We start from the raw sequence: 19,644 nt of genomic DNA, 5'->3' as shown, positions 1-19,644 counted from the left end.
TGGAAAGACATGCAAAGATTGTAAACATTAAGTCAGCTTGTGTGTTTGTTTGTGTACGTGTGTTAGAGAGAGAGAGAGAGAGAGAGAGAGAGAGAGAGAGAGAGAGAGAGAGAGAGAGAGAGAGAGAGAGAGAGAGAGAGAGAAAGGGAAAGTCTGTGCTTTGGAAGGTTGAAAAGATGGAGAGGAAGGAAGAGTAGAGAGCGAGTTATGGAGATACACCACGAACTTTCTTCTGAAACGGGATATACAATGGACAAGCCAAAATTTAGTTCATCGATTGTAGAGGGATCTAGGTAAGGAAGGATAGTTATTCGTGGTGAAAGGCCAAAAGCTATTCAAATACATGCTCTCAAAGCATCTAGGTTTCCAACAAAGGAGTGAAAGATATCATAGACCCATTTGTGCCAATTTTGAACACACCCTCGACAACAGATGTCGATAAAATATCCCTCGCCTCTGGAATGCTCTCCATGTACACCTCCTTGAAGCTCCTTGGCAAGCCCAGAAGACGATCCACCATAGATCCTGACACTTGAACCGCCACAACACGTCTGTCAATGCTGCTTTGAATCTGTGCCTCCAGTTTGAGCGTCGTGTTGATGACGTGATCTTTATCGCAAAGAGAACAACACAGTCGGCCTTCAACCTTCTTCACCTTTGGCAAGTCACAAACTGAGCACTAGGAATGCAAGAGAGCTCTATTGAAGTTCTCAAAGCGTAAAGTCCCCACAACCTACAAAAAAAAAAAAACATGTAAAGACCACTAAAGATGTCTTCATCCGGTTGAGTGCAAACCATGCAAAGTCACCTCTCTATTGTAGCCGAGAGTCTCACACTGTCTATGAAATGCTATGGTCAATTCTTCTTTCAAACTTGATCCTCGCACGGGGGCCAAAGTTGTGACATCCAGAACAGACAATGTGCGCACCTTGCCAACAAAGAGGCCAATATTCCTAGCCACAAACATAACAATGTCCTCCCTAGCCATCTGGGCCATGACCCGATCGTAGTCTTGCTTTCAAGAGTTGACAAAGCTGACCTACATATGACAAAAGGTTTGTCAATATCAAAAGAAAGAAACGTTGAAGCCAATGCTTCTTATACGTACAACTGCTTTGTCGTCTGGGGTCGGGACATCAACAACAACCAAATCCCCAAATGTAGTACCAATTCTTTGATGGAAATAATGACTTTGCAAGACAACAAACGCCAGTGTCACTAAGGGTGGACGTGGGCTAGTAGTCTCGGAAATTGCAGCGTCAGCAAGAAATGTGCTTATCTTGGTCTCAGGATAGAAAGCTAAAGTAACAGGGAATGGGTCACGAGGTCTAATGGTTGTCGACGCATCGACATGCAAGGAGAACAAAGCTAACCCAGCATCGTTATGGTTTTTAGCCCTCACAAGAGGACAGTCAAGCCTGACGAACAAGCCGATCTTGAGCTCCCTGGTGTAGGTCTCAATGAAGGGATCCACAACGGCGACCGTGATCGTGTCAATGCACTCGGCATCGACGATGTCGAACTTGAAGTAACGTGCATTTTTCTTTTGCCCAGACGAGATGGAACGGTATGTGCCATACCAATTCAAGATTTTCCCCTCTATGGAAAAAGGTTACTATCCTCATTTATATCGCTGATCGTGAATAGCGGCAAGGTTTCCTTGACTAACAAGCTTTTCCCTTTGTCCAGTAGCTTGCCACTGTCCAAGACATTCTGAGCAGCTGAAGATTGGCCAACTTCAGAAAATGAGGTTGCAGCTTTCCCCAATTCACGAGATGGGCAAGGAAGTTGTTGTTGAGAAGAAGACGGTGCTTGTGTGCACTCCTCTCCTAGTGGAGAGTACCCTTTGCCTGCGAAAAAAAGCAGAGCACCATCTTAACGCAACTCGACACGAAAGAATGCATTGTAGCGAAGAACACCATAGACACGTTAAGGCTGTTCCACAAAGAATGATTGTGCGCATTGGCCATACCTGCACTACCAACGGGATCGGTAGAAGGTCTTCCTTGAAGCAACGCACGCCTACACCTCTTCCCAGTTGCGGTTTCCTCGAAGACCGGATCTGGCGGCGACCCGGCAGAGCTTGACACCACCCGCTGCGATGAACGTTTGCCTGCAGGACATGGAGGAGACTCAACGAACCTACGCAGTTCTGCAAGAGGAAAAGAATAGAAAGAATCCAATTAACCATAGCATTCACTAGTTGAGGAAAGCAAAGAGAGCGTAAAAAACATCCTACAAGCAGCACACTGGCAAAAGCAAAGGAAGAATGAGGCGCGGGAACGAACTTATTGAAAGGATGCGAACAAGCTTGCACGGAATATGATTTCTTTTTGGGTGAGCAAGCAAACAAGCTATTCAATCTTGGAAAATGTCACGTTTCAAATCCCTCGCCAGGTTGCGTACACAAGAAGATTTAGAAATTTTCTCATCCAGGAAAACAGAGTCTCTCAATGTTTTTCATACAATGCATAACATCATGAGCCTCTGCTCGAGAGGCAACGTATATGGAGGCCTCCGAGCCAGGAAGCAACATTGCGAGTTACTCAAGCGAGCATGAACATAAAGAGCGTCAGCTGGAGCCTCTTGATTAACTCCCCTCAGGCGAGCAAGAAATGCGAGCATGTGTAGACATGCATAAGTCAAAAGCTAATGAAGGACTGATGCCCGAGCCTGGCCTTGCTGAGGCTTGTGAGCTGTTGCATGTAAAGACAACTCGGAAAAGGTATAACCAGAGCATAAGAAGAGTGGGGCTGTGGGATACAAGACAGCCGTTGCGTGTGCATGACGCTACTGCTAAGCCCCTTTCCCCAAATCGTACCTAGCCAGGTATACGGTGCCCCCCTCACAGAAGCTCCTGATGTTGAGGTAAGTCACGCTGTGAGAATTCTCGTGCTTCTTGTGATACGCTACACATGACATGTATGGTATGGCAACAAGGAGTTAGGTGTGTGAATGACTACAGCCTTGCAATGGTCTCCATGCTGACAAGGAGTCTACATCGCTTGCACCCATCCCATCCCAACAGAAATATGCAAAGTATGAAGGCCATCCTTTACCGACCGAGCCCCATTACTCAAGTTAATCAATGCTTACGTATCCCAGTTTGAAGCGTAGATTTCCCAGTTTCAATTTAATTCAACCTTTGATTTCCAAGGTCAAAATTTGGGCAATATAGTTCTAAACACCTTATTTTGGACATTGATTCTGATAATCTATTTGAATGGACCCTAAAAAACAAGATCTAGCAGTGTTTTAGACGTGAGACACACACACTCTCTCTCTCTCTCTCACTCTCTTACTCACTGTGACACACAATGACAATGTTGGAGTGTGCTGTCCTGGAACAGGATGCATCGGTGGCACTTGCTGAGCCATGCAATACTTACAGAACAGGCTATGTTCTCAATTTGCAGCAGCTTCAGATCAAGCAGGGAGAAGAAAGCAAAGCAATCGCTAGCAAGAGGCAGGGTTCTAGTTTTGGAACTGCAACATCCGTGGGTGCGTCATGCAAAAGGTCTGCACATGGAAACGATGACTGATCCTTTAGCCGAGGAGTTGACGTGGCTGAGTAGTGGGGGGAAAAGTCGATGTACATGTGACAAGTTCACTCCTCATGCTACTCACAACTTTACTTGTCGATGTCCCCTATAGTGTAATTGCACCGGCCTTGCGTAGAATGATGGTTATAAACGCCACCGGGTTTTAATTCATCGTCAATGTCAAGCTTCAAGCTCCTGAATCCGAGGTTGATTCCAGTGGTAGATGAGCTGGGCATCACTGTTGAAATGGCGGGAACAATAATGCAACGTGTCCTGCCAACTGTCGTTGCCAGCCGCCACTTGCTCATTGCCGAAGCGCTGGAAATTTTGTTGTCCCCTGCTGCCGTAGTAAAGGACTGAAGGAACTTCACATAATCTCGAAACAGTTTTAGTGGGCATGACAAAGAGCATCAACAGATGCTGTGCCAGATGTTTATTAGTCCAGGTCTCTCTCTCTCTCTCTCTCTCTCTCACTCATTGCAAGATTCCATATAACCAAGAGCCGGCCAAGACTGAGATTGACAGTATATTGCAGGCCTTAGGGAACAAGGGTAGCATAACTACTTTTATTAATGACAAGTATAGGCAAGTAATATATTTTGGTCTATTGAGGATTTGAAACTCGCAGTGCAGCCAAGGCCGAGAAATAGGCTCATCATGTCATGCTTAGTTGCCTCATCAGGTGTACCAAGCCGAAAGAAAGTAGGACCAGCAAGAACGCCAACACAAGAAACACTTCGAGTGCATCGCTCGCAAGCGAAAAGAAACCAGGACCGACAGTCAAAATCAACACCAGCATAGCACAAGTAAATCAACAATTATCGGCATACATAAGCGTACACGAAACCGTTGAGCAGGTAGGGAAACAAACCTCCGGAGAAGTCCATGCTCTCACCACCGCTAGGCGAGGCATTGCTTGCACTCCCTTCACCACCACCAACAATACCAACATCCGATGCCATGATAATAGAGGATCCAGCTACTTTAAGCAAAACACACAAACCCTCAAACCAATCCGCAGCAGACGCTCGACAAAATTCAACTCCTCACAACGAACAGCAACCTCTTCAACAGAATTCGGCAAAAGAAAACGTTCGTTCACATATGGTGACTCAAGTGAACTTAAATTTGGAATTCTAGCATATCAGCACATAGAAATTGGATAGCGAAGAGAGAATCTTCCACCAAATAGTGATAGCTCAAGGCTTAAACATCGAAGCAAAGATCAACACTTCTTGGCATATTTACAAAAGCAGGACACATAGAATCTTCCAATAGATAGATAGCTCAAAAGCTCAAACAGTAAAAGAAACTTGAGAATTCCTGCTACATGTACAAAAGCACGACACAGCATAATGACGATCGGCTGAGATAGGGGCTTCTTATGACACTGCGTTTTTCTGATCTTTTATACAAGCTACAATGAGCATCTAGATTAATATATTCTAAGCATTGCATCCCAACACGTGCTCTCAAGCACAGAGAATGAAGACGAACGCCATTCAGTACCTGAGGCAAGACTTGTTGACGCCATTGAATGCAATCGCCCCTAAAATCACACGAATCAACAACCTCGAAAAGCATCCAGACAGCGCCCGCCTTCAGCATTCAACACACTGCACTGTCGTGTGAAAGACATGCACCATTGCACACGTCCTCTGGCAGGAGTAGCACGAAAACACATGTACCTGTTGTGCGCCACCTTCACGCAAGGACGACACCTTCTACACACGTCGCCTTCTCTGCTAGGAACCGACGGGACCTGCCAAGAGCAGGCCGCAACAAAAAAAGACGTTCCAAGTTTTCTCAAACAACCTTTAGTGAACCTAGAGCCACGTGACGTTCATCCAGTAAATATATCGAACGGCCAAAAAATTGCAACAACTTTGCAACCCAAACCCTATGGCCTTCCAAAGGCCAAAAAAGGAGCGACTTTACTTTTTCATTTAAGGCAGACTTTACTTATTCACAAAGACTTTACTTATCCTTGTGAAGGCCAATTTTGAGTGGCTCAACTTTGCTTTTCAAAGGCCAATGGCCATAAAATTTGAAAATTTAAGGAATTGTTTATATGTGCACTAGCAAAATTTTACTGGTTTACTTCAAGGAAAAATTAGAATCTAGCTAGGATTTTGCAGTTTTAGACCATTAAAAATATTTAAGCCCACTTTTTATCTAACATCGAATTCAACATGTGGTGTGGTGTGTGTTTTTTTTTTTTTTTTTTGGGGGGAGGGGGGGGGGGGGGGGGGGGGGGGGTGGGTGGGGGGGGGGGGGGGGGGGGGGGGGGGGGGGGGGGGGGGGGGGGGGTATTTATACTAAAACTTGTTGGTTTTCTTTAAGGTAAGCTTGGAATCCTCGCCCGAGGGGGGGGGGGGGGGGGGGGTTGTCACTATATGTAAAACCTATATCACTAGTCGTCAAGCACTATTTATAAAACCCTTAGCTATCAATTTCTCACCAATAAAAGGGAGCATTTTTCTATTCAATTTGTAAAGTTTTTTCCAAAAATAGTTTTTCAACACCCTTTTGTATCTAAAATTGTGAAAAAATATATATAATTAAAAAATCCACAACATTGAACAAAAACCTTTTGATTGGAATCTAAATGCATAGCTATTCTACTAACCTCAAGGACGTGCACACTACATGTTACAACTTCACCCAAAGAGGTAAAGTCAGATGGTCTCACAGCGCTGGTACCACTTGTGCCTCACATTTGGGGGGGGGGGGACAACATAAGCATGTGGTATGTGAGGTTTCAAATAGGGCTTACCAAAAACATTTTTCCTAATCAAACTAATTTGCTAGGCTTTCCAAAAAAAAATCATACTCGAAATAAAGAAAGGCACAATTAAAACTTTGGTTTTTAGGCCAATATTTGAGAAATTACCGCTAAAACTTGCAAAACATTTTCAATTTTTTTAAAGGCAAGCTAGGAAACTAGCCAAGATTTTTCAATTTCAGCTGATTAAAAATATAGTAAACCTTAGTTCGTTGCAAACATTGGAAATATATAAAGGCATAATAAAAACTCTTTTGATTTTTAAGTCAAAATTCAAAGAATTGATGATATTTACACTAAAACTTGAAAAATTTTGCCGGTTTTCTTCAAGGCAAGCTTGGAATATAGCCCAAATTTTGTAAGTTTATCCAGTTACAAATACACTAAATCTCGGTTTTTTGTAAACATGGGCCTCAAATAGCCCCAAAATGGAAGGGCATGATGGATGTAGAAGAGTTGGAAGCTCAGTACATCCAATGTCACTCTCTTACCACCCTAAGGATAGTATGTGACAAAAGGAGGTGTGCATCGATCAAAAATTTGTTACATCCTCACATGGGGCACCGACATGAGAGAGAGAGAGAGAGAGAGAGAGAGAGAGAGAGAGAGAGTTTCCCTAACAACTTGGTAGTAAACCAAAAGCAATGGCATATTATTTCAAGAAAAAGAGAGTCAATTCTATGATAAGAAATGCTTCATCTACTTATATTATTTTTCCTGATTGTAGTGATTTAATAAATAAGGACACAAATAAAACTCTTCTAGCTTTTATGTTAAAATTCAAAGAACTGTCAATTTTCTTAAAGGCAAGCTTGGAATGTAGCCTTGGTCTTTTAATTTTAGAAGTTTAAAAATACACTAAGCCCTTTCTTTGTGAACACAGGTCTCAAATAGACCCAAAATGGAAGGGTATGAGAGGCACTAAAAACTTTGATGTACTGGTGGAAAAAGAGTGACCAAGGATGTACTGTACATCCTTGGTCACTCTTTTTCCACCTCAAGCACAAGCTATGCATGAAGAGGAAAGTGTACCTGTCAAAAATCTATCACACTCTTGCATGGGACGCTAGAGAGAGAGAGGGAGAGAGAGAGAGAGAGATTTTTCCCAACAAGTTGGCAACCCTCCATAAGCAATTACATATTGTTTTAAAAAAAGGGAGTCAATTCTATGATATGAAATGCTTCATCTACTTATACTATTCTTCCTAATTAAAGTAATATAATAAATAAGGGCAAAAATAAAACTCTTCCATTTTTCAGGTTAAAACATGAAGAATTGTCGGTAACATTGATACTTGAAGAATTGTCAATATTTACATTAACACTTGCAAAATTTATTAGTTCCTGGTTTTATAATTTTAGCTGGTTGAAGAAACAGTAAACTCTGTTTCTTTTTGTAAATGCAGGTTTCCAACATACCCAAAATGGAAGGGTACGAGAGGCACTGAAAAGATACATGGTCAGTACATCCATATTCACTCTCTCACGACCTTGAGCACAAGCTATGCACAAAGAGGAGAGGTGCACCTATCAAAAATTTGTTACACCCTTGCATGGGACACCAACACGCGAGAGAGAGAGAGAGAGAGAGAGAGAGAGAGAGAGAGAGAGAGAGAGAGAGAGAGAGATTTTCCTTGGCAAACTAGAAGCCTTCCAAAAGCAACTACATACCATTTCAAGGAAAGAGAGAGAGAGAGAGAGAGAGAGAGAGAGAGAGAGAGAGAGAGAATTGTCATCTTTTTTGAGTAATCCACTCTCTCCACTCGTGTGCATACAGACACTTATCCACACCTACAAATGTGTGTGTCTGTGCGTGATCCAATGGCCATGTTTTTCTTGGCCGCAGCAACACGCAGGTCACACACTAGTTATATATGTGTGTGCATGCTCACATATACATAGAGAGAGGAGAAAAGAGAGTAAAGTGTCAATGTTGAAAATCATAAATGCTTGCTGTCCCTCACTCTCAATCTTCATGTTCACCTAGCTATGTTAGTAGACCAAGCTCCTTATAATCTTTTACATGTGGTTAACTCTATGGTTTTTGGGATCCTCAAATGTAGAATTTTGTAAGGGTAAAGATGATGTTATAATGGATCGTGGCAAGAGTGAGTGGGGTATGGTAGAAATGGGGAGATTTGTGAGTATTATGTTAGTCTATGTTGATATAAGTAGACCAAGTTTGAGTGTAGTAATGACTTGGGGTTGCATTGTGTTTAAGTTCAAGCTATAATTGAAGAGCAATTATGAAAACATTCCCTTTTACTTTTGTTAATACAAAGTGATCAAGAAAGAATGAATGTCTTTTTTTTCTCAAACAACGACAAGTAGAGAAATAAGATCAGTCTGGGCCTATCCATGGCATTAACAAAGCCTCCTACAATGCACACACATAATGCATCAAATATGTCCACCACCTAGCCAAGCACATAAGTGAACAGAGCTAGGTTAGAAGGCATCTTCAGGGTATAATTACTTCAAAATGTGGTTAGAAAAAATTCTTAATGATGCATTATACAACTACGTGTCTTCCTTTGTAAAGAACAATGTAGTATGTGAACATCCCCTTCCGCTTTGTGTGTGTGTGTGTGTGTGTGTGTGTGTGTGTGTGTGTGTGTGTGTGAGAGAGAGAGAGAGAGAGAGAGAGAGAGAGAGAGAGAGAGAGAGAGAGTCATGCATCTGATTTTTGATTGTAGCAAAGGGAATTTCTTGGATTATGCAAGTCTACATATCCTCATAAATTATACACCACGTATACCAAGATTATACATCGTATCTATAGATCCTAAAACAATTAGGTCATAGTACGAGGAAAAAAATGTATTACATTTAAGTCTTTTCCATTGTTCTACACAAGATGTCACTATTGATAGTTAGCTAGAGTTCCCTGGAGGACTATCTTATGCATCCAAGAATATTTGGCACTACCTTATTGATGCATAGAAAATGTTTGCACATGTTTCCACCTTGGGGGAAGGTGAGAGAGGAGACTGCCACAATTGCTTCTTCTTAGTCGCAACAATGCGTGGGTCACACACTAGTATATTGTAAGTGGCTACTCACATCTTCTTGACTTGGTCTTGACTTAAGTTTTGCTTGCATGTTCGTTTAACCTGCTTCATGCATGTACTTGCTTGCCTTTCTTGGTTTCATCTACTGGTACTTTATGGACACATTTTCTATGCTCTCCAATTTGTGGACCTTCCTTGAGCATTGTTCTTTTTGGTAACAAGTTTAACTTTCTTGTCGTTTGCATTACGCTCTGCAATACTCAAATATGGTCTTGAAGCCTAACATTTTGAGCATTAGTTAGTTCGCTCTATCCATCACACTATTTCTGCTGTATTAGTAAGAAATTGAGGGAGATTTGGATGTAGGAGCATTGTTAACTCATAATAATTATTGGCAGGCCAACGTGAAGCGAAGCTTCAATTTTCACCTTGTTCGAGAAGACAAGTAGCGTTTGCAACATGACAAACACTCGAGGTAAGAACGATCTATCTCTCTCTCTCTCTCTCTCTCTCTCTCTCTCTCTCGCTCGTATAGTCTAGTCTTACGAGCTTGCCACAACAAACATCCATGAAAATGTGCATTTTGATTTTCATTTTGTTATCCCCACCTTGTAACGCTTCAGGCACATTTTGTTCAAAATTATAGGCTAGTTAGGAATTGTGTGTTGCTTGAAAAATGATTATTTCCCAAACACCCGTATTGCATCATGCTTTAAGTTTGACCGTTGAAGGCGATCGGAGCACCAAAAGTAAAGCAGTTATCAATTTTAAAATTTTGCAGAAAACAACAGCACAGACAGCAACAACAAGACAGCACAAAGCCCTTCGTGCCTCTAGTCCCACTGCTCACACAAGCACAAACGCGTGTACACACACACACACACACACACACACACACAAAATCTCTCTCTCTCTCTCTCTCTCTCTCTCTCTCTCTCTCTCTCTGCATTTAGCTATCTCACACGTCTGCCTAACACACTCAAACGTCTCTCTCTCTCTCTCTCTCTCTCTCTCCACACACACACACACACACACACACACACACACACACACACACACACACACACACAGAAGATCGAGCCGCGCCAGCAACAACAACATTATCCTGAAGAAGCGTAATCAAGGTATCTGACTATTTTTGTTAACCCTAATGCTTGATGGGAACACTGCAGAAAATCACCAGGCAGTGATCAAATTTGATCATTACACAGATTATCGTGAAAAATTGCTGAGGCTTGCATCGAACCTGCACACAAAAGGTTGGCTCCTAATATCTTGTTTCTCATCGTGAGTGTCAGTTACCATGCTAACTTACTTTTGTCTTCATTTTGCATATTTCTGTTGTGAAAGCTTTGATCTTAACTTGATGTGATTGTTTCAGCTTTGAACCAATCTGTGCTTTTCTGAGATCTCTGGATCATCTCAGTCTATGGCAGAACCTTGTGAGAGGGATGTGCTTTACAGGTATCATCTGGGTTACCTGAGCAAAATTAGAGTGGTTTTCTTTGCGTATTTTAGCAAGCAGAGAATTTTGTAAAAGAAATGTTTGCATTTGGATTGTGGAATGTCTGTACGCATATAGACATGCATGTCATACGGATATGCGCATGCCCATGTCCATATGTATATTTAAGCATTGATTATTATAATCGCATACATACATGTATGCATGCGTATGTGCCCAAAGCTATGTGTGTGTACGTAAGTATATACATACATATACTACATGTATGCAGATATTCGTTTACGTGTTGGATATCAGCAGACACATACATGTATATGCCTATATGCGGAGAGAGGAGGGGTAGGAGCTGCTACCAGCCAATGTGTTCTTGTATGGATGATACCTATCAACTTTTTAAGTTGTGTCAACCGGTGTATCGTCATTCAATCAATACTCAACCTGATATCACATTTAGGTTTGAAGTATTGATATTAAAGATCGGCCATTCACTTCAACAAATAGCCTAAACGTAATGCCATACTTTGAATCAGTGTTGAAAGCTAGATTGTTTTGGGGTTTTCAAACTAGGTTTTTTTTTTTTTCTTTTGCCTCATTTTACGGTTGCTTTGATTTTTTTTTCTTTTGGGTTTCAGGATTTCAGACCTATGAAACGCGTTTCTATGTTAATATGCATAGTCTTGTGTGCTCCTTGTATAAACAATTGCTTCTATACACATTTCAGCTTTGAAGCGGATTAATTTGCCTTCCTATTGAGAAAAGCTTCCCTTTAAAAGCAAGGATGATGTGAGTTCCTTGCCAAGATCCAACCTGCACACATCACATGACAGAAGCCATACACATTGATTAGTCTAGAGAGTGAACGTGAGGCTCACCTCCTAGCCATAGAACCAATAACGGATCATTCCCGAATCTGGGAGCTTGCAGCGAATGGGCTAGCCTTTACCACAAGGACAAGTGTCCCATACCACCAAAGCCCACACCGATGCGTTTGTGTGGGTAGAGCTGAAAAAGGCCTAGTGTCCAAAATAGTGATCACACAAGATGTCCCACAAATGAGACCACAACCTATTTATAGGACTCACTTAAGAGGTGACAGCGGGACATTGCTTGGGTGTCTATCCTGATGTTTGGGAAAGTAACACTTCTTCCCTTACTTTGAATTGTTGTCCTCCTCGGTTACAAACGACACTTCAACGAGCTTATTGATTCTCAAGTAGCACCTAAATCAGGTCGATGCTTCTACAGAATCAAAATAAGAAGCCTTTGGAGACTATCTGACCCTTTGATCAAGAACCAATTCAGATTCAAGTGGCAACAAGAAATGGATTACCATTTCTAGGGAATTTGTAGTAGGTTTGCTCTGACCAACCGTGGTCATGATTCCATTTGGGCCGTTGTTGATTGACTCACAAAGATCATTGGCACGTTTTATTCCTACTCGCACTTTGAGTTAGTTCACCTCTTTGTGGAGTACTTAAATAAATGCTATTGCTTGCCCATGAAAATTGTTAAAGACCGTGATTCGAGATTCACTTGTAATTTATGGTATACGGTCTCCCAAAAATTAGAGACCTATTTGTGCACGTCATCCTTGGATTATCTTGAAATTGATGGACAGACCAAACACACTAACCAAACAATGGAGGACATGCTTCGTGCATGTCTCTTGTTGTCAATCTGATTGGAAACGTTATAATAGTTCATAGTACTAAGCACTTGGGCTACCGGCTATATCCTGTTCATGCCATGTAGAGTTATGAGCTCAAACCATTGGACTCAAATGCATTAAGATGCAACCTGTAATGGATTTCTTGCCAGGCATGTTGGAAATGCTCGTGATCGCTAAGGAAGGCATAAAACCACCCAAGATTAGGCTATCTTTTGTGCTAAGTAGCATCGACAACCTCAAGACCTCCAAGAGGGGATGTGGGTATACCTAAAGTTACCGAAGGATTCTGAAATGATGGTCATTTGGATTTTGACTGTTTGCTATGATTGCAGAAATATGATATGGTTGTTTCATTGCCCCCTCTTGAGATATCATTGGAACATGTATGTGAAGAGTGTATTTTCGGCAAAATGTCGTGTTCTAAGTTTCGTCGAGATGGTCCTGTGCAGGTTACTTGCAAATTGTAGGTTCTGTAGTGATGGTTGTGATCCTGCGTACTTTATCTGTTGGAATTGGTGATCTTTATTGATGATTACGTGTATCCTCTCAAGGCAAAGTCCCAAGTGTTTATGTGCTTCAAGCAATTTTCGCTTATGGCTGAAAATGTATTTGGTTGAACTAATTGTGTTGCTAAATTGGCTTTATCTGACAGAAAAATAATTCTAAATGAATTGTTGGATTTATAAGTGAAGAGGGTTTTCTCGCTTGGGACACCAAGAAAAATAATTCTAAATGAATTATTGAAATTTTAAGTGAGAGGGTTTTGCTCCCTAGAGACATCCGAGTACAAAGTATTCCTAGTGCGTCGTTCGGAGTAATGACGGGAGCACTGTGAACGGGAATATCTGTAAGGCCACCAGGAACGGGTACTTTTGATGCGTCACATCGGATGGGTGACAAGGAGCATTGGGAAGAAGTATCTGACCATCCCGGAACGGACATCTCTTATGCGTCATAGGATGGGTGACATAGAGCATCGTGAAGGAGATTGTACTGTAAGTTCGGTAGGAAAGGACTAGGTGATGGGTATTCTTGATGCGTCACAAGGTGGGTGACGGGTGCATCGGAAAGGGAATATCCATAGTCTGGAGGAAATTCCGAACTGTGTTGGAATTATCACAAGGAAAAGCAAGCACTTGAATGAAGATGGGTTCAGAGGAAACTTTGAGGAAAAACATTTGCTTTTTGAGAAAGCGGGATTGCTTTTCGGGAAAGCAGATGCTTTCCCGCGAGGAAGTCTATGTCTGCATTGCAACTCTGCATGTGATTGCATCCAGGGATGCCTGGGAAGTGTTGTGAAAGCATTGTTTTTAACTTGTAAGGTTTTATTGAGTTTTTGGGCAGATTCACACCATTTTTAAAGGTGACCGGTCGCCCACTTAATAAGTGGGCAGCCTATGATTAAATAAAGCAGTAAAAAACCAGCCAACGATTTTTCTCTCTTTTTTGACAAAACATCGCCCCAAAAAAAAAGAAAAAAAGAAAAAAAAGAAAAACGGCCGCGATCTCTATGCGAGCAGCCAATGCTCTGCTATCTTTGCCGTGGCTAGGGAGCTATAAAAGCATCACACTCCCTTTCTCAGAGGGGAAGATCAGTTTTTGCAAGAAGAAGATGTTGCTGCAGATTTCATCCGCAAAGAAGACGTTGCCGGTGATTCCCATGGCTGTCCCAAGTGTACCAGATGTCGCCAGGACCTAGTGCGTAAGTTCCCTCGCGAAGAAGTGCCTACGGAGCGTGTTTCCATCGTGACAAGCTGCTGTTTTTCTCTGTTTTCAGCCCATAAACGTCGTAGACGGGGCTGATTTACGAGAAGGAACCTGAGAACACACCTCTTTTGTGTGTAGGATTGGAAGAGAGGATTTTCTATGTAGAAATCTCTTTCGGGAAATTGCTTTTTGAGAGCCGAGTTGCGTTTTGAGCGTCGAGACTTTGAAGGTAACGATTTTCATGTTATGATCTCTAAGTATTTGTTTGCAGGTGTACTTTCTCTTACTGAGGAAGTAGGAGCAGAGAAAGCGCTCTGAGGAATTAGAGCCAGATCAACCCAAGGGTTTCGTACCCGAGTTTGGGAAGTAGATCCACGGATCGGAGAGAGGTAGTCTCTCAAGTTGTGATCCGGAAGTTGAGATTTCCAAGTAAGGACTCCGTGTCCGGGAAAGCAGAGTTGTTCTGCGGGAAGAGGACTCTGGAAACAGAGTCGGAAATGAGTTGTAGGGATTCAGGCCTTGAGTCTGGAAGGTGAGATCCAGAGGCGAGAACCTTGGTTCTCGAGGATTTGGAATAAGGAACGGAAGTTCCTTGGAATAGGGTTTTGCCCTAGGAATAGGAAGCTGGAGCTGGCTTCCGAGAACCATCAAATCTTATGCTAGAACGAACGTGGTAGTATGTTCGGTTCAAGTGCTTGTATAGACTTCTCCTCAGTAATCAAGATACTATTAGGGGGGGGGGGGGGGGGGACCAGCCCATCTTCTGGTCCCCAGTACTATGTTGATCTTCTCACACACTCTCTCTCTATCTATTTCTCTCTATATCCTCTTGCTTTAGTAATAAGTGATAAATTCTATTTATCCGAGTCTATTTTATATGGCTATGCGCTCCCGTTTGTGACAGTGGTATCAGAGCATGGTCTCCTCTCTTTCTCTGTAAAAGAGGACGATTCTGGAAAGATATGGGAAGAAGCCATGACAAGCCAAGAGAGAAGTAAGCAGGCGGAAACCTAAGTCTCGCAGGAAAAGCTTGCAGAGTTGGAATTTTTTTTTCTCTCTGCAAGAAGTCAACACAAGAATTGGGATTCTCTGAGAAGGCACAAGAGCATGATGCTCAAGAACCTAGAGAATCCAAGGAGCGGAATGCTCAAGATCCTTCAGAATCCAGAAAACAGCTGCCACGTCGGTCTTGCTGCCGCATCCAGCGCCGCAAATTCCCGACAGTCCGTACGACAGTGCCACGTCAGCATTGAGCGGAAAGTTCGGGACCAGCCAGCTAGGGAGAAGGTGTGTGTGTGCTTTGCTCTGCTCTCCCCATGTCTAGGGCCATGCCTGATACCACTGATTTGTTGCTACGTCATTGATTTGTGGCATACCCCCCTCTTGAAAGCATTGTAATCGCCCTTGATTACGCCTGCAAAACAGACAGAGGCCATATCTTAGCAAACATTGACTGTTCGTACCGACGCACTGGAACAGACATCTAGCACATGTACCAATCGACAGTCACATCACACGAGGTCACATGACATCACTTGATATCACATGACAAATCACATTCACAAATTCATTTGGATCTCAGACCATGATTAATCTGCAATGTATTTAGCAATCGCATCTAGATCCACTCAGGATCTCATAGATGCCCGATTGACTAATCCTTATTGCAACCATGTCTATCGAGATCTTTCAGGCCGAAATGTTGCAGTCATTGCGTCTATCAGTTCTTGCACTTAAACAAGTCAAGAACAAGTCAGTATCATGTTAAGGAATTCCAGTTCATAAAGTCATTCAGCAGAATACTGTTAGCTCACAGTATCCCTGAAACTCAAAAGAGACATCAGTGACTTTAGTATCAAAATCGAGGCAATCTGTTAACAAAGGAGCAGAGCGACTCCCCTCTTGCGTATACCCACTGCATCAGATTCTGCCCAAGCTGAGTTCGGGGTTCCATTTAGAATAGACTATGCTAAACCAAATGCTTCGAGGTAAAGATTCACAATCCGAGGAGTATCTGCAAGGTCCTCCTCCTCCATGCACTTCGCATCCAATGCGGAGGCGGTCTTGAATTTAATCAAGAACCGTCTTATTGCTTTACCTTTTATCTTTCTATCTTTTTGTGCCAATAATGGTTTTGGAACGAGTATCTGTTCGTTTCCCTCCAATTCGGGGTTGCTCATCTGGCTCCCCATCATCGGGCACATCACCTCTACAAGGCTTCAAGAGACTCACATGAAAAGCATTGTGAATTCTCCAAGTTTCGGGCAGCTTCTGTCCAAAGGAGACGTCATTTATCTTTTCGGAAATCTGGAAAGGTCAGTAGTATCGCATACTAAGCTTTGGAAAAAACCTCTCTTTTCCCTTTTTCTTTCTCTGGCGTGCCTTCTCAAAATGTAAGAGCACCCAATCGTTCTCCTTCAATTTCAAATCGCCCCGATGTCGATTTGCTCCAAAGCCTTCAGGACCAGGTCCAAGTCCCTCGTGAATTGGTCGGCTTCAAAGAAAAAAAAATCTTATCTTTCGTGCTAAGGAAGGGTGGAACCTTCGTAGCAAATTCAATACTCTCAAATGGCACCTTCCCCATCAAAGAGTTAATCGTGTTTCCGTAGGCATATTCCACCAAAGGTAAAAACCCTTTTCCCATGAAGTCTTGGGATTCAAAGAAGAAGACTTCAACAAATCAAGTACCACTGAAGTAACAATCTCTGATTGCCCGTCAGTCTGCGGGTGGAACGATGACGAGAACTGCAACCGTGTGCCAATTTTCTCCCACATAGCCTGTTAAAACAAACTCGTGAATCTGGGGTCTCTGTCGGAGACAATCGTCTCAGACATGCCATGTAATCTGAAGATCTGGGCATAAACAGTTGTGCCCACGCTTTGTTTTTGGGAGATTAAAAATGAAATCCATTGCAATACTTTTCCAGGGGCGGGTGGGTATGGGTAAAGCTTGTAACAATCCCTATGCTTTATGGGTGGGTATGGGTAAAGGTTGTAACAATCCCTGTGCTTTATGCCTGTCAAGACTTGACCTTTTGGCATACCAAGCAACTGTGTACAAAATCGTCCACATCCTTCTTGAGTCATGGCCATACAAAAGTATCTCTCCACACCTTTCAAGGTGGTAACAATGCCGCGGTGACCCGTAAAAGGTGGACAGTGGCATTCGGTTAAAACCGTTTCTCTCAACGGTTGTGTGACGCACAACATCGTGTTCTTCATCAAGTAGCCATTCCGAATGGAATATTCCGCTACTACCTCCCCATTCTGTATTCAATTGAATACATCTACAAAAATCTATATTTTTGGCGTACTGATCGACCATATCCTCGAAGCTTCTATGATGTATTGCGGAAATAGCTAGAACCAACGGCTTCCGGGACAAAGTATCTGCCACCAATTTCTTCTAACCCTGCATATGAACAATCCGGAAGTAAAAGTGTGTGTCACGTGACACATCCAACCCTATGTGTCCGTGGACAAGCTATAGCATGATCAAGGTTCAGTCAGTCCATTTAGTCTAGATTAGAAGTGATATGGCACTTTTGTGAGTCTATTCGTAGACCGTGCATGCCCAGTCACTTAGCATAGATGCATATCCTCCGGTTGCACATAGCATGATCATCAATATTCCCTTCAGAATCCATCAGATTCAATTAGGGGAATTTTCTAGTGAATTTAGCCTATTTTTCCTATTTTTGGTATTTTTCACTTATTATTTTTAAGTGACTTTCCAACAAAACTAGGTAGGGCAATTTTGCTAAGAAAATATATAAGCAAACCCAAGTTAGCACTTTCTGGCAGAAGAGGCAGCAGGAGCACATGCTCAACAGGCATCTTCTCGGCAAGAACCTGCAGTACCCTCAGCACCCGCGAGCCTTGGCGACCTCCCTCCCCAAGCCTAGCGTTTTCAGTTTTGCCATCGCCAGCCCTTGTAATAACAGACTTAGACACTCCAAGTCAAGAATCAACCGCGACAGCACCAAATAACCACTTCAAAACAATTCACAGATCACAATAGATTTGCACTGGCCCGACGGAGTTCCGTGCCTAGAGATATTGGCCCCAAAGACTGGCGCCCGTTTCGGTATTTCTTTTTGTATTAATCAATCATCAAAGTACAAGAGAGCGGTTAGGGTTTCACTCTTAGACTCTGTGTCCAGATGCTCTGAGAAGTGAGGCCCTCACCACTAATTTAAAGGTTACAAGGGATGCCCAAAAGTAGAGCCCCAAAAGCTTTTAAAATAAAAAGCATTAGTTCTCTCTCTCTCCTAAAGAGTCTTTTCTCTTTTTTTTTTAAAAAAAAAAAGCAAAATTCGCGTCGCTCATCATTTTCCAAATTAAAAAAAAAAAAAGCCTCCGTGATTTTCGGAAATTAGGGTTTGCAGGAATTTTAGGGTTTCTAGCAGAAATTTGGGTTTCTGCTGTCCGCCACGTCATCACTTTGTGACATACCCTCCTCTTGAAAGCATTGTAATCGACCGCGATTACGCCTGCAAAACCGACAAAAGCCATAAACCGTCTTAGCAGACACTGACTGTTAGTACCTACGTACTAGGAACACACATCTAGCACATGTACAAAATCGATAGTCACATCACACGACATCACAGGACATCACCAGACATCACAGGACATCACATGACATTCAACATTCATTCGGATCTTAGACCATGATTTATCGGCAATGTAGCTAGCAATCACATCTAGGTCCAATCGGGACCTCATCGATGTCCGATTGACTAACCCCTATTGCAACCATGTCATTTCGGCTATCAGTTCCTGCACTCACAAGAAGTCAAGAACAAATCAGTATCATTATCAAGAATTCCATTTCATAAAGTCATCCAGCAGAATACTGCCAGCTCTGAGTATCCCTGAAGCTCAAAGAGACATCAGTGACTTTAGTATCAAAATCGAGGCATCTGTTGACAAAGGAGCGGAGTAACTCCCCTCTTGTGCATCCCACTGCACTAGATCTTCGGCCAAGCTGAGTTTCTGGGTTTCGTTTGGAGTAGACTATGCTAAACCAAAACATCGAGGTAAAGTTTCACAATCCGAGGAGTATCTGCTAGGTCCTCCTCCTCCATCCACTTCGCATCAAATGCAAGAAAGTTCTTGAACTAAACCAAGAACCGCCTTCGGACTTTACCTTTCTTCGTATCATTATGTGCCAAAATCTGTTCAGGAACAAGGATCTCCTCGTTTTCTTCCACTTCGGGTTGCTCATCAGGCTCCCCATCATCAGGCACATCACCCTTAACAGGTTTCAAGAGACTCACATGCAATGCATTGTGAATCCTCCAAGTATCTGGCAGTTTCAATCGGAAGGAGACATCATTTATCTTGTCAGTGATCTGGAAAGGTCCGTAGTATCGCATACTAAGCTTTGGAAAAAGCCTCTCCTTTCCCTTTTTCTTTCGTAGGCGTGCCTTCTCAAAACATAAGAGCACCCAATCATCCTC

The 19,644-nt window shown here is 42.6% G+C and overlaps 1 protein-coding gene across 6 annotated transcripts in view; it reads left to right on the top strand.

Annotated features, from left to right (window-relative positions):
• The first annotated feature begins 10,150 nt into the window (after window positions 1-10,150).
• The window catches only part of LOC147460022 (uncharacterized protein At4g08330, chloroplastic-like), a 49,820-nt gene continuing 40,326 nt past the window's right edge, over window positions 10,151-19,644 (top strand). Inside the window, exons 1-3 of one of the 6 annotated variants that reach the window (XM_086511175.1) lie at window positions 10,151-10,462; window positions 10,550-10,625; window positions 10,720-10,802. In XM_086511175.1, coding sequence (XP_086367301.1) covers window positions 10,768-10,802 — 35 coding nt within the window. In that variant the 5' untranslated portion in view covers window positions 10,151-10,462; window positions 10,550-10,625; window positions 10,720-10,767. The remainder of the gene's footprint in view (window positions 10,463-10,549; window positions 10,626-10,719; window positions 10,803-19,644) is intronic. The other 5 variants (XM_086511177.1, XM_086511174.1, XM_086511176.1 and 2 more) reach the window with 5 other exon arrangements.

The sequence above is a fragment of the Adiantum capillus-veneris genome, chromosome 4 (assembly GCF_014529385.1).
Source record: "Adiantum capillus-veneris isolate H3 chromosome 4, ASM1452938v2, whole genome shotgun sequence".
Classification (NCBI taxonomy): Eukaryota; Viridiplantae; Streptophyta; class Polypodiopsida; order Polypodiales; family Pteridaceae; genus Adiantum; species Adiantum capillus-veneris.
Note: the sequence above shows the minus strand (reverse complement) of the source record. Positions and strands in the feature narration are given on the sequence as shown.